The sequence below is a fragment of the Leiobunum rupestre genome, chromosome 2, assembly GCF_980474605.1.
Source record: "Leiobunum rupestre chromosome 2, qqLeiRupe1.1.hap1, whole genome shotgun sequence".
Classification (NCBI taxonomy): Eukaryota; Metazoa; Arthropoda; class Arachnida; order Opiliones; family Sclerosomatidae; genus Leiobunum; species Leiobunum rupestre.
In genome coordinates this window covers 92,608,446-92,622,276 of record NC_143385.1, presented here as the reverse complement: position 1 = coordinate 92,622,276, position 13,831 = coordinate 92,608,446, and the positions used below count along the sequence as shown (strand labels likewise).

The window sequence follows — 13,831 nt, the reverse complement described above, 5'->3', positions numbered from 1 at the left end:
GCAATTTAAAACCAACAAGTTAACTCGTCATTGCTATCAGATCGAGTATCAGGTGCAAGATAATATGTCAACAGTATTTACCTAAAGGAGGTAAGTTTATCTTCGGCTCCAATAGTAATTGTCCAGTTTTTCTGAAAATGAAATAATCAATATATCGAAACATTTGTTTAAAACGTCATCGATTTTTATAAAATCAGCGAATAGCGAACGGTTGACTATAACACTGCTGAAGCTATTACCAGAAACTAAGATAATAATAAAATAACAGTAGCTATAACCAGAAACTAAGATATTATCCAAATAATAATCAGCTACGCTAATACCCAAGGCACCACCTTAGGCCTAAGTCATCAAGCTACTTATATAGCCATTAATTCAGGTGGCTGGGTTACAATGCGTATATGAGGGTGGTGGCCAGCCCTGCATGCCACGCGAGCCAAGAGCTCCATACACTTACTATTACCGATAAGCTCAAAAAGTTTTTATAGAAGGGAAAACCGAAGAACTCGGGGAAAAACCCTTTAACCAGTGGGGAGAGAACTTGCAAACTCATCGCAGTTCCGGGTTTTCACCCTGGGCCACAAGCTGCGAGGTGAAATTTCTAACCACACCGCCACCCGACTATATAGCTATAATTAGAAACTAAGATAATTTAAAAATAGCAGTAGCTATAACCAGAAACTAAGATAATATCAAATTAACAGTGGTTATACATTCGATACAAAATAATCCGATTATCATTTTTACTTAACTAATCTGATACACCTTAATTCACGCTAATTATACATGTATAAAACCAAACCCGTCTACAATGTTTCTGCTTGAAACGACTGTCTACGCACTTTTGAAGGATAAGATAACAGCTTAAATAGTCATCTACAACAACGAACGCAACTGCTCCATAGACTTTTCCTCCAATGATTCAAATACAGATAAATTTATTTTAAACATAATTAAAAAAAATTACCCTAGATTTTCAATGATGACGCCATGGCCCCGATCTTCACCTTCCAAAATAGCATCAACGAAAGACACTTGAGCTACCGTCGAACGAGCATCTCCGTTGGGGAAAGACAGCGATTCAACAGCCTTCTTGACAATGCAGTGTCGCTCAAATGGTCCTTAAATTGTAAGAGAGATTATCCTAATAATTGTCAGGTAAGTTCGTAGTAGCTATATTTTATCTTATAAATGGCGAACCATTATCATTTTATATTTTTACCGTAGTTCGTTTTGAAAGATATTAATTTAAGAATGCGGGGCTACATAAAACATTTACAAAATAAGCACGTGCTTCAGGCATCAAATTACTAATTTTAACAGAAATGTTCCATGGGTGATTGGTGCAGCTAAATCAGGCTTGTTATAATAGAAAACCTGTAAACACTATAAGCTGTTCTACACCTAAAGGTCTGTGGAAAATTCTGCAAAGGAAAATTTGAGTTATATAAATATATCTTTGTATATAGACCCCAAAACATTTGCACGTTTAACTTCTAGATTTTTAGCCTGACACGCAAGCTGTTTCGGAACAGTAGTCGAACAGAATTCAAACAGCTTGCAATTTTGAATTCGATGAGCCGATCAAATTCCCGAATATTTTACTCGTCGTTTATGAGAAACTTCTACATCGGCAAGTGAGTTAATATAGTTAAAAGCCAATGTACAAACATTTTCTACTGTTAAAATGTGCCTATTTTGTAATTTGAATTAAAGTACCTCTAGAATATGTTATGATTTTATTCCCTTTGCCATCATCCTTGATATTAGCACGTTTACACGGTCCATCAATAGAATTTGAGAAAACCACAAAAGCGTAATCAAACCTTGACAAAATAGCAATATTAATATGAATTGAATTTATAGACAAATTAATAATTTACAAGAGATACATACGGTTTCTCAGCAGAGGCTAATTTTATTTGGCCTGCATGTAGAAATTCCCCAGTCTGAAATTATCACAGAAATTCGATTATTTCATAAATTAGAATACCGAACTTAATTTTAGAAATGTTAATCTAATATAAACGATTTTACCTCAAAATAACAAATGAACTCCTTTGATTTAACAACATCGTTTTCTTTTTCTGTTCGTGACAATTAAAAACTATTTTAAATATGGAACACACAAAATATTATAAGGTTTTAACATATTGAGAATATAACCATTCCAGAATTGTTACTATAATTATATCATTACACAAAGTTAACGTGTAGAATGCCTACAAGTTGTTCTTACGACGCTTGTAAAAGCAATATTAAACCGCTGCGTTTAGGGTTTTTGTTGATTTCATTCCAATACGTGTTATATAGTCCTAAAAAACTAAAATACTACTATTAAATTTAAAAAAGCGTGTTTGACCTTGGCTTCTTCTTCTAGCACCCCAAAGAAATAGTTCTCTATCATCTATGCCATCATCTGGAATTTGCACTACGCCCAGTATATTTCCAGATTGGATCCATCGGTCCTGCAAAGATTTCACTCTGAAATGTAAAAGACAAGAAATGTTCTGTTCTTATAATTTAAGATTGAGGTGTATTTCTTGTCATCTATATCTAAGATTTTAATGGTATTGATTGTTCATTTTATCTCGTCCATAACATACTTTCCATTTGCATGCCCGAAAAATACATAATCTTTGGCTTATTTCAGTTAATTAGTTAACGCGAAATATTTTATAAACAATTTTATATTATTTAGTTTAATCTCAAACGAATGTTCTAATCACGAAGGCCTCCAAAAATACAATGAAATCGGGTTTAATTAAAATAATATAATAATATATTAGTAAAAAACCATTGAAAAATTAAGGAAATAGTTACTCTTCTAGCTTATCCATCCAATCGTCTTCCCCCGAGAGAAAATCTGCCCAAGTTTTAACGTGTATCGCGTCACTGAGATCTTGAGGAGGAGAAGACACAATCCATCTGCGGGATAAAAGTAATATTTTATAGGCAGAAAATTTCTGTTTCCCAGGAGATCCTGATTTTAAGATAAGGTAACCTTTTTCTCCATAGTCTAAATTAACTTTAGGAGTTGGAGATCAGTTGCATGTGGACACCATACTGACTAAGTTTTAAAAATAGGAAAAAACCAAACTATTAACTTTGGGTAAAACCTCTTATTTTTGTTAGTGTAATTTTGTAGAGGACGTCAGCAGGAAGTTTGTCTCTTGGTGAGTCTTAACCCTTCAAAGTTTTTAAGCTTCATGTGCAAGATAAAATCACTTAACATTTTTCTAAAAAGTATAAAAATTACGGAAGGTTTGGTCACTTAAATTTTAGAACAAAAAGTCTCGCTTTTGTATTAAATGAAAGAAAATAGGGCCAATGAACTTAATTTATCGGATAAAACCGTAGAATTCACCAACGTCTTTTGGTTAACAATGGCTAGCATTTTAAGTTTAATTTTGCCCACTTTGAATCATAATATGGTATTTTTTTCCATTTTTAACTTAAATACTTACAAGAATCCAAATCGTACGTGCACGGCCTTTTCGTTTCCTTTCCTCCTATCAAATAAAAAAAAACAGTTTAACTTTCGCCGATATTCATGTAATCGACTGTTTCATTACTTATAGTTCATTGCAGAAAGTTTGTTTGATAACTTTGTTTTATGTGTAAAAATTGTTACTCATTCAATATCATTTAGATTACATGTATTTGCATTAAGTATGTTATATTATATTAAAGACTATCGTCAAAAACTATAGAGAAGACATAGTAACAGTTAATTATTTTTTTAAGAAACAGCTAAATCTGAGAAATGTCTAGCAACAGTACAGGGTGTCCGGATTTGCTCTGATTTGGCATTGATCTAAAATACTGCGAAAGTTCTGAAATTTAAAGGGTATTATTTTTTTACATGAAAACGCTTAACATTAAAATTTGACTACTTTCAAGTTTTCCAAAAATGCATTTTTTTCGGGAAAGTGATAGAAAAAACCTTCAATTAGAATGTTGTAAATAATTATGTGAAATGTTTAAAAAAAATAACAATTTAAGCCATTACTTACATTTACGTACAAAACTCTAAAAACTATGGCCACCTTAAACGAGCTTGTTTTTCCCATCACCTCGTATTTCCGTGAAAAAGTGGTCTTTTCCCATAAAACTACCTTTATTATTCATTTTCAATAATTATATACCACTTTATCGTTTAAAGTTTTCTTCTAGCATTTTACCACCAAAAAAACTAAATTTTCGAAAAATGTTTTCTGAGAATTCCGACAATTACATTAAACATTACAACATTTGCAACACTACATCTGGTATTATTTTGAGAAAAACGCCAAGCTAGATCAATTTCGGACACCCTGTATAATAAAAAGTTAATATACACCACCATAGAACTAAAATTCAGTAAAATTACGCGTAAAGGTTGAAAGTTCCACATTAAATACGCCCTGTCTATTAACCCCCGATTTTCGGTGTTAAATAGCCGGTATCTATTTACCACAGAAAATCGGGGGTAAATAGCGCAACCGCGCGGCCATTGCTATTTGCCACCGAAAGTCGGGGTAAATAGTCTCGATCGCGCTGCCACGACTATTTGCCACCGAAAGTCGGGGCCGGGAATTTCGGTGGTATATAGCAACTGCCGCGCGATCGAGTCTATTTGCCACCGATCAACGGGGTGTTTGATTTTCGGTGGCAAAGAGCGTAGCCACACGGCCAAAGCTATTTCCCACCGACGCGAACCGAGCGCCGACTTTCGGTGGCAAATAGTCTCACCAATGATGGAGGCTATTTTCCACCCTAAATCTGAAGTTTTTTCGTTTCGGTGGTAAAAAGTCTTCGCCGCACGTACCGTGCTATTGGCCGGCTCCCTTAAGTTGGCCACCCCTCTCTACAATTTAAAAAACTTTCATTTGCGATCGAATGCGACCTCGATGCGACCATATGCGAAACTAAAAAAAAAAGATGCGACATAATTCTTAAGTTGGAATAATTAAAAAAAAGTGGGGGCTAACTTAATGACAGCCCCCCACTTTCAGCTATCAACCCGTAAACACAACCAATAGAATGCGATCTCAATGCGACGTTATGCGACACCCTTACTTTCAAATGCGACATCTTAGTTAACGAGATAATCGCTATCGTAAGTGGGGGGGCTAACTTAACGCGAGCCCCCCCCCTATAACAGTTGAGGCCTAAAAATACCTTTATTCGATTGCGACCTCAATGCGACACCCTTACTTTCGAATGCGACATCTTAGTTAACGAGATAATCGCTATCGTAAGTGGGGGGGGCTATCTTAACGCGAGCCCCCCTATAACAGTGGAGGCCTCCAAACACTTTTATTCGATTGCGACCTCAATGCGACGTTATGCGACACCCTTACTTTCTAATGCGACATCTTAGTTAACGAGATAATCGCTATCGTAAGTGGGGGGGCTAACTTTACGCGAGCCCCCCTATAACAGTTGAGGTCTCCAAACACCTTTATTCGATTGCGACCACAATGCGACGTTATGCGACACCCTTACTTTTGAATGCGACATCTTAGTTAATGAGATAATCGCTATCGTAAGTGGGGGGGCTAACTTTACGCGAGCCCCCCTATAACAGTTGAGGTCTCCAAACACCTTTATTCGATTGCGACCTCAATGCGACACCCTTACTTTCGAATGCGACATCTTAGTTAACGAGATAATCGCTATCGTAAGTGGGGGGGCTAACTTTACGCGAGCCCCCCTATAACAGTTGAGGTCTCCAAACACCTTTATTCGATTGCGACCACAATGCGACGTTATGCGACACCCTTACTTTTGAATGCGACATCTTAGTTAATGAGATAATCGCTATCGTAAGTGGGGGGGCTAACTTAACGCGAGCCTCCCCTTTAGCAGTTGAGGCCTCCAAACACCTTTATTCGATTGCGACCTCAATGCGACGTTATGCGACACCCTTACTTTCTAATGCGACATCTTAGTTAACGAGATAATCGCTATCGTAAGTGGGGGGCTAACTTAACGCAAATGAATGGGCCGCCATGTTAAATGATTGCAAATGAATGCGACCTCATTTTAAATGAAGGCAAATGAATGCGACACCATAATTATCGAATGCGATAGCTCGGTTCACGAAATAATTAAATAAACAAATGTGGGGGCTAGGTTAATGCTAGCCCCCCATGTTGGAATTGAGACAAATAATCGCCGCTATTAGAATGCGACGTCAATGCGAAGCAATGCGACGGTCTTACTTTCGAATGCGACAGCCGTGTTAACGAGATAATCGATCGAACCAGATCGATAACAATCTAAGGCGGGCTACGTCAAACATAGCCTCCCCCCACTTTCAAATATAAATACGGAAACACTCCCAATCAAATGCAAAGCAATGCGACAGTTTCGTTCACGAGATAATTGAACTTGAAATCAATTATTAATTTACAAAATCGTTTAATAAGAATAGGTCTTAAGAAGCCATCGTAGCACTCCGCCAGAAAACTATACAATGAATTTAATGTTTTTAGTTTTAAACAACTATATACAGGGTGGCTTAGGTATTTGTGGCCAATACGTTCTATGGGAGAGTATTATTCCACTGAAAATAGGTTTTTCCCTACTATCTGATTAAGCTATTAAATTAAAATGTGAAGTTAAGGGGGCGTCCATACATCTATTGTTTTGTAACTTTGAAACTGTTGACAAAATTCGATAGAACTTTTTCGTCGAAAATTAATCCGTAGATCCCGTGGAAGCTCGCTCCTACCACCATTTTGGGAACACCATGTAGGTATGCAATGCAATAGATTGCTGTAATAGAGATAATTGCTGTTGTATTGACTAACTTACAGGAAGAATTGCATGCTCATTGAAAAATGAATACTTTATTTTTTCTGTGTGATGCGCTTACAGTAATTGTTCAAAATGGAACCCGTCCATGTGCACACACATTTCTAGTCGGTACCGGAGGTTCTCGCGAACATTGGCCAAAGTGTCAGCTGTGATTTCAGCAAATGCGCGTCGTATCCTACGTTTTAATTCTTCTAAGGAAGGAGGCTCGGTCTCGTAGACTATGGCTTTCACGTATCCCCATAAGAAGAAGTCCATTGGCGTCAAATCTGGTGATCTCGGAGGCCAAGGTATTGGAACCCCTCTTCCCATCCAGCGGTTTGGAAAGCGACGATCTAGCCAATGACGGACAAGGAAACCGAAGTTGGGTGGAGCGCCGTCTTGCTGAAAGACCATATTCCGGATTGTTGCCAGTGGCAGTTCGTCCAAAGCTTCTTCGAGGTCAGTTTGAAGAAAATTGAGGTTAATGGGTGCCGTCAGAGTTCCGTCAAAAAAATATGGACCTATGGTAATAAACAACGCGGAATTTTGTAGACCTAACAAGCTATTTTAATTTACAAATAAACGTACCTATTACGTGGTTTCAAAGATACAAAATTCTTCTACTCAAAGTTACAAAACAATTGATGTATGGACGCCCCCTTAATTTCACATTTCATTTTAATAGCTTAATCAGATAGTAGGGAAAACCTATTTTCAGTGGAATAATACTTTCCCATAGAACGTATTGGCCACAAATACCTAAGCCACCCTGTATCTATATACTAAAACTAAAAACATAAAATTCATTGTATAGTTTTTTGGCGGAGTAAATTAATAATTGATTTCAAGTTCAATTATCTCGTGAACGAAGCTGTCGCATTGCTTCGCATTCGATTGGGAGTGTTTCCGTATTTATATTTGAAAGTGGGGGGGGGGGGGGCTATGTTTGACGTAGCCCGCCTTAGATGGTTCTCGATCTGGTTCGATCGATTATCTCGTTAACACGGCTGTCGCATTCGAAAGTAAGACCGTCGCATTTCATCATGGCTTCGTCAGTCGATTTAAAAAAAAATTGCGTACGGGTATTTATCTAGATATGTAGGGGCTGTTCATATATAACGAAATGTTACTATATAATTATATATTTCAAATAATTTCCAATTAATAAACGTTATTCATTTTAGCTTACTCAAGTTTTTGTTAATTAAATTATCAATTAGGGGTCGTCTATAAAGAGTTCTTATTTGTATTTGTATCACCTTTCAAATGTTATATTTCTGAGCTTACGTAAGCATTTATTTGGTTTTGTTTGCATTGTGGTTTTATTTAACGATACATAGTCTGTTCATTCATACAGACAGAAAAGGATAATGTACTTATTTTAATATTATTTTCTTTTACAGTTTGCGTGTTTGCAAAAGTAGGCCAAATCGTACTTCGCTTCCTTCTCTTGTTTTTATACTACAAATTGGATTGCAAATAATTCAAAACTTTCAATACAAATCGTTAAAATAAGCTATCGATTGACTAAGGTAATAATCAACACACGAATTAGTATATATTAATCAAGCTTAAAAACTCGCTAAGAAATTTAAAGCAGAATATTAGAGAGGTTAAGCAGAGCTCTCAGGAAGTTCCAACGACAACGTCGGAGCTACCTAGACGTTCACGAAGAAAGATTCTACAAAATCCGTTAAACGCGCCTTCATTTCGAGGGATAACGAAAAAGAACACATGTCCGTTACAATTTTAACACATTTAAGCATGACGAAAACAGGAAGGTGTTTGTACAGGACTAAAATAGAGGCGCGAAGTGATCAGAGTAAATGTGGCCCGAGTAGCCAACGAAAAATTCCATGCATTATTTTAATTTAAATTACACGTTTTTTCAACCTTTTCCCCATTTTTGGGGTCCTAGTTTACTTTAACTTTGCGCCCCTTAAATATTGTTCATGACGGGCCCCGGCCCACCCGGCATTACCCGGGCATACGCCTTTGAACTAAAATGTGCTTTACAGTATTTGAGTATTGTCTTAATACAAAATATTGGTTTTCGTTGTTTCGCGTATACGTTATATCAGCAAATGTATACTCGTAACGATTTCTATTTAAACTTTACGACTAGTGAACTCTACTAAATATTTGTTATTTCTTGTGATTACTGATTTTTGTTAAAGGGAACAGAACCCAGGTATTTGGTGTGGCATACCAACACTTCGAACATTGCACGCTACCTTCTAGGGCTTTAGATATATTTCGCGCTAGTGGGTCAAATCTTGCTGAAATTGTTAGATTTAAAAACGACTTTAGGTTATATTGAAATCGACAAATTAAAAGGTTATATTCCCTTTAATTCTTTGAATTCTTGGATTTCGAGATATTTTTATTTCTGAAATATTTGTACCGATTACTTTTGAGTAGAAATCATCGGGCAACGTTGCACGCCCTAGAAATAATCAAGGCTAGAAATCAATGGTACTTTTTGAGACGTCTAAGGACTTCATTACGAGCCCTTTATATCATCAGTCCTCATTGCGGGTTCGAAACATTATCGGACCTACTTTCACGTTCTACACGTATTCGGGCCTCGTTTCGTGCCCTAGCCATAATTCGGTTTCGTCTCGTGCCCTAGACAAAATCTGGCCTCGTTACCGGACCTTGCCATTGTCGGGCCTCGTTTTCGGGCAATACAATCAATCAATCAATTCAATTTTTTTTATTAGTTTTTTTTTAATTAAATGTTTATAAGGTAGTAAGGACATCATCATCTGGCCTCGTTACGGGCCCTAGATGTTATCTGGCCTACTTTCGGGCCTTGTTACGGGTCATTGACATCAAAAGGTCTCGTTTCATGTCCTAGACATTTCGAGTCTCGTTTCTGGCCCTAGATATTATCGGGCCTCGTATCAGGCCACAGACATCATCCAGCGACGTTTCAGGCCCAAGGCATTATTGGGCATCGATTCGGGCCCAAATTTCATTGGGTCAATTTATCAGCCCTAAACATCAGAAATAATCAAACCTGGTCTCTGGCCCTAGATACCATCAGCTCTCGTTACAGTGCCTGGAGGTAATCGAGAATCGTTGAGGCCAACAAACAATTTATTCTTGGACGGCCCCTAAACCTCATCTAGTTGCGTAACGTTCCCTTAAAATTATTTGGGGTAACGCCCTTGAAATTATCTAGTTGGGTAACGGGCCCTGGAAATTATCAAGTTGCATAACGGGCCCAGAAAAATACCTAGTTTTGCAACAGGTCAAGCTATGTTATTTCATTACAGTCGTGGTCTATAGTTTGGTGCCATGTGTTGTCAAAGACTGAACCCGCGGTAATCTATATTTTGGATCCCACTAAAAGATTCCAACGTTGATCATATGCTCTATTAAACCTTCACTGCGATAGCACCAATAAAAGTTCTTTAATTTCACTGTTAAACAAATAACCTTTTTCTAAAAGTAAAATTGTAAGTGGAATAAAATAAATAGGTTTACAAAGAAATAACCCGTGAACAAACTTGGATAAAAGTAATTTAATATTTTTATTAAAAAAAATGTCGAGACGTTTCGAGCCGCGGCCCGTCGTTCAGTCTGAATGACTCGGAATGACCTAAATATTAGGTAATTGTAAATATTTTACGCAGACGGCACTTCCAGCGGCAATTAGGAAAGCTTCTGGCAGTTTCTATTTAATCCAGAAATACCGTGATCATTTTGATGACTATTACTAAATACTACTTTTTTATAAATATCTGATTTCGGAAATCATTATCGGTGTTTATTTTGGAAAGTGTGTGGTTACAAATGAGACCTAAAAATTTTATTTTTTCTGAATTATTCTGGAGTACTATTGTTTTCCTGTAATTGTTGGTAAATTATTTTTTATTACCAAAGAATTCTTGTGATTACCGTTGTATTCTGAATTTTTCTCAAAATATTTTTAAATTTCGCGTGATTACCCATGATTTCGGAATAAGTTAATCGATTTCAGTAAATGTGTACACCTGATTACTCGAGTAACTACCCCCTCGGGTTTGGGCCCTTGTAGCTTAAGGTATAGGATATAGGTGCTGGTAAAGCTCATTGGCATAGCGGCCCCCTTAACCCGTTTTGGCGTGTTTTAATGTACAATTAAATTTGCCTGACGACGACGCTAGTTTTGGCGTCGAAACGACCGTAGCAGTTTTTAAATAAACTTTTATTGTACAGTAGTGGTTTTTTACTTGTTTAATGTATTTTAAGAATATAATGTTTAAATAGGTAAATTTTACCTATTAGGTTTGTATAGATAACTCCTGTGTATCGTGAAAAAAGACCGCAATCCGAACAAAGCAAAATAAACGCTTACGTAAGCTCGGAAATATAATATTTCGTATTCAAGTACAAAGTATGAAAATATGTTTTTTTTTTAAATCGACGAACCAAACCGTGCTGAAAAGTTTATAATATTAACCAATGTTCATCGAATTTTTATGAAGATTTGATCGGTTAAAATTTTGATAATCAATTTTCAGATTTCGATCAAACCCTTTCTTATCGATAACATATACTACCAACAGCGAGAACTAAATCTTTGAAGATTACCCCAACTTGACTACATAAGAAAATGGAGAATTTCCACCTTCAAAACACTTATTTTAAAATGATACAAGCTGATATAGATCATTTTATCAAAAATTTATTGTAACCCTTTGTTCTATATTAACAGCCCCTGAAAAACGGACCCTTTCTAATGATAAACCCTAAAAAATCTCGCGTATTATAGAATTGATGTCCCTGTTTGTTTATATTTAAAAATAACATGAAGCTTGTTTTTCTTTAGACACGACCCCTACTTTAATTTCCATATAACCGATGCTACTAGTAGCCAAAAATAAAAAAAAACATAAATATATAATATTCTGAAATTAATAATAATCGTATTATGAAAGCGGATTTCTGTATTTAGCATTAAAATGTAAGCCCGACTTTCTGTGGCAAATAGCACGTTACGCGCGGCGTAGACTTTTTACCGCCGAAACGAAAAAACTTCAGATTTAGGGTGGAAAATAGCCTCCATCATTGGTGAGACTATTTGCCACCGAAAGTCGGGGCTCGGTTCGTGTCGGTGGGAAATAGCTTTGGCCGCGCGGTTGCACTTATTACCCCATTAAAGAGGGCGCCAAAAAGGTCCAAGTAATGACAAAACTGAAGAAATACTCGGACCAATTGGTCTCGAGGGTATAATTAAAACGCAGCACTCTCACCAAATTATTCTTCAAGTCAAAAACAAATTAAAATAGCCAGAATATCGAGCTATTTTGCCTCCTTTTTATGAACCTTTCTACCTTTTCGGGTAATTTAACAACAATATAATATATCTTGATCATTAGCGCGTTAAAATATTTAAAAAAGTAAAAGGTGCTGATGAATTATTTACTATTCGGCCAATCAGCAGAAAGCACAAAACTAATAAGTAAATAAACAAAGCGGTCACCAAACCAGCGATTGGCAATGATTTCAAAATAAGACAGTTATGTCCTAGATAAAACATTGTATTGGACCTAGGTCAACATACCTCAAAAATCCGTTGTATGTAATTCTCCATCTTCTCATGGGAACTAAACATTTCATGCGCAACCCTCCACCGACGAAGCTCTCTTTGCCAGTTTTGGGTTCGACGTGGAACTGTTCCGTCGGAAGGTAGTATTCTTCTCCTGAATCTAGCTTTAGTGATATCCAGATTGAGCTCAGTCCTTCCGCGTTTCTGCTGGTTCGAAGCAACAACCTGGCCCCGGTGGTATTGCCCCCGTAAATTAACACGCTCTCCGTTTCCTGCAAAAACCATGAAGTAATTTATGGGTAAATTTTATATGACATGTGAATTATGAGTAGAAACGGAAAAAAATTCAAAGTGTGAAAGCGTGTTGATCCTGGTCACGTCGGCTTTTAGATTTTTGGTAGGAATTCATATTTTCTAGCGAGGAAAAATGGTTTTTAATAAATAATTTGTTTGAATTATAAGACTTATTTACAAATTCTTAACTATCACGAAGTTAATATCCAATCGGGGTTTCAGGCTGTTAGAATATATTTTCTCAGTTAAGTACAACATGAATTAGATTTTACTAACAGCTATATAAATTAGATTTTATAAACAGTTACATAAATTAGATTTTATAAGGAGCAACATGAGTATACAAAACCGGTTAGGGATCGTGAAAACAATCTTCCCTAAACTAACCTGAATACCGCGCTTCTGTAAATAAAAACCGTATAATGTTTATTTTCGTAAGGTGTTCCAATATTATGCAGGGCAAAATTATTTTTGGTATTTCAATTATAATTGAAAATTAATTGGTCCATGAATTAAGGTTTTTAAATGAAATTATTTTTAACGGTGATAAAAGCATTTTCGTTTAATATTTGATACATCGTTTATTAACGGGCAACTTTTTAATTGAAAGTGTAGATATTCATGTTTCCCTCGAATTTCAAAACATTTTTTAAGAACTCGATAATGGCAATAAAAACCAATAGCAATAATTGAAAGATGAAAAATATGCAAATTTTATAAAACTATTAAATAAAACCCTAATATCTGCGAATCTCTATTTTAAGCTCACCTTTTTGGAAATGGGACGTCGATATTCCAGATCATATTCCTTACGAGGTATTTGGATCGCCAACTTTTCGAGATCTTTCGTTGGTGTCTGCGAAAGGTCGTACAAATCTAGCCTCGCTTTCTTCCTAAGCCTAAGAAATGACACCAACGCAAAAGCCAACACTTCTCGAATACCATTCAAAACACCTGTGAAACAACTAAATCTTAATTATGTGTTATTAATTGAAAGACAAATTGAGTAATTGGCTAAAGCAACACAGTCATATTTTTTATATGTACACAGTACATAAACAAAGGGTTTTAATTCAATTGAAGTTTCCTTAAAAATATAAATGCAAGGCAGATGAAAGCAGCTGATTGGACTTAAGAATTAGATCATTAACATACGAAAGAGTGAAAAAATACCAACATCTTTGGAAATGAAAACTAAACTTCGGCCTGCAA

At 36.2% G+C, this 13,831-nt stretch overlaps 1 protein-coding gene across 2 annotated transcripts in view; it reads right to left on the bottom strand.

Moving 5' to 3' along the window:
• Positions 1-13,831, bottom strand: part of LOC149960354 (uncharacterized) — a 65,811-nt gene that overhangs the window by 42,208 nt on the left and 9,772 nt on the right. For both annotated transcript variants that reach the window (XM_090166668.1, XM_090166667.1), the window contains exons 2-11: positions 13,389-13,573; positions 12,341-12,597; positions 3,468-3,512; positions 2,824-2,928; positions 2,363-2,484; positions 2,038-2,087; positions 1,897-1,949; positions 1,720-1,826; positions 968-1,121; positions 82-131 (exon numbers count right to left, since the gene is read on the bottom strand). In XM_090166668.1, coding sequence (XP_090022794.1) covers positions 82-131; positions 968-1,121; positions 1,720-1,826; positions 1,897-1,949; positions 2,038-2,087; positions 2,363-2,484; positions 2,824-2,928; positions 3,468-3,512; positions 12,341-12,597; positions 13,389-13,573 — 1,128 coding nt within the window. The remainder of the gene's footprint in view (positions 1-81; positions 132-967; positions 1,122-1,719; positions 1,827-1,896; positions 1,950-2,037; positions 2,088-2,362; positions 2,485-2,823; positions 2,929-3,467; positions 3,513-12,340; positions 12,598-13,388; positions 13,574-13,831) is intronic.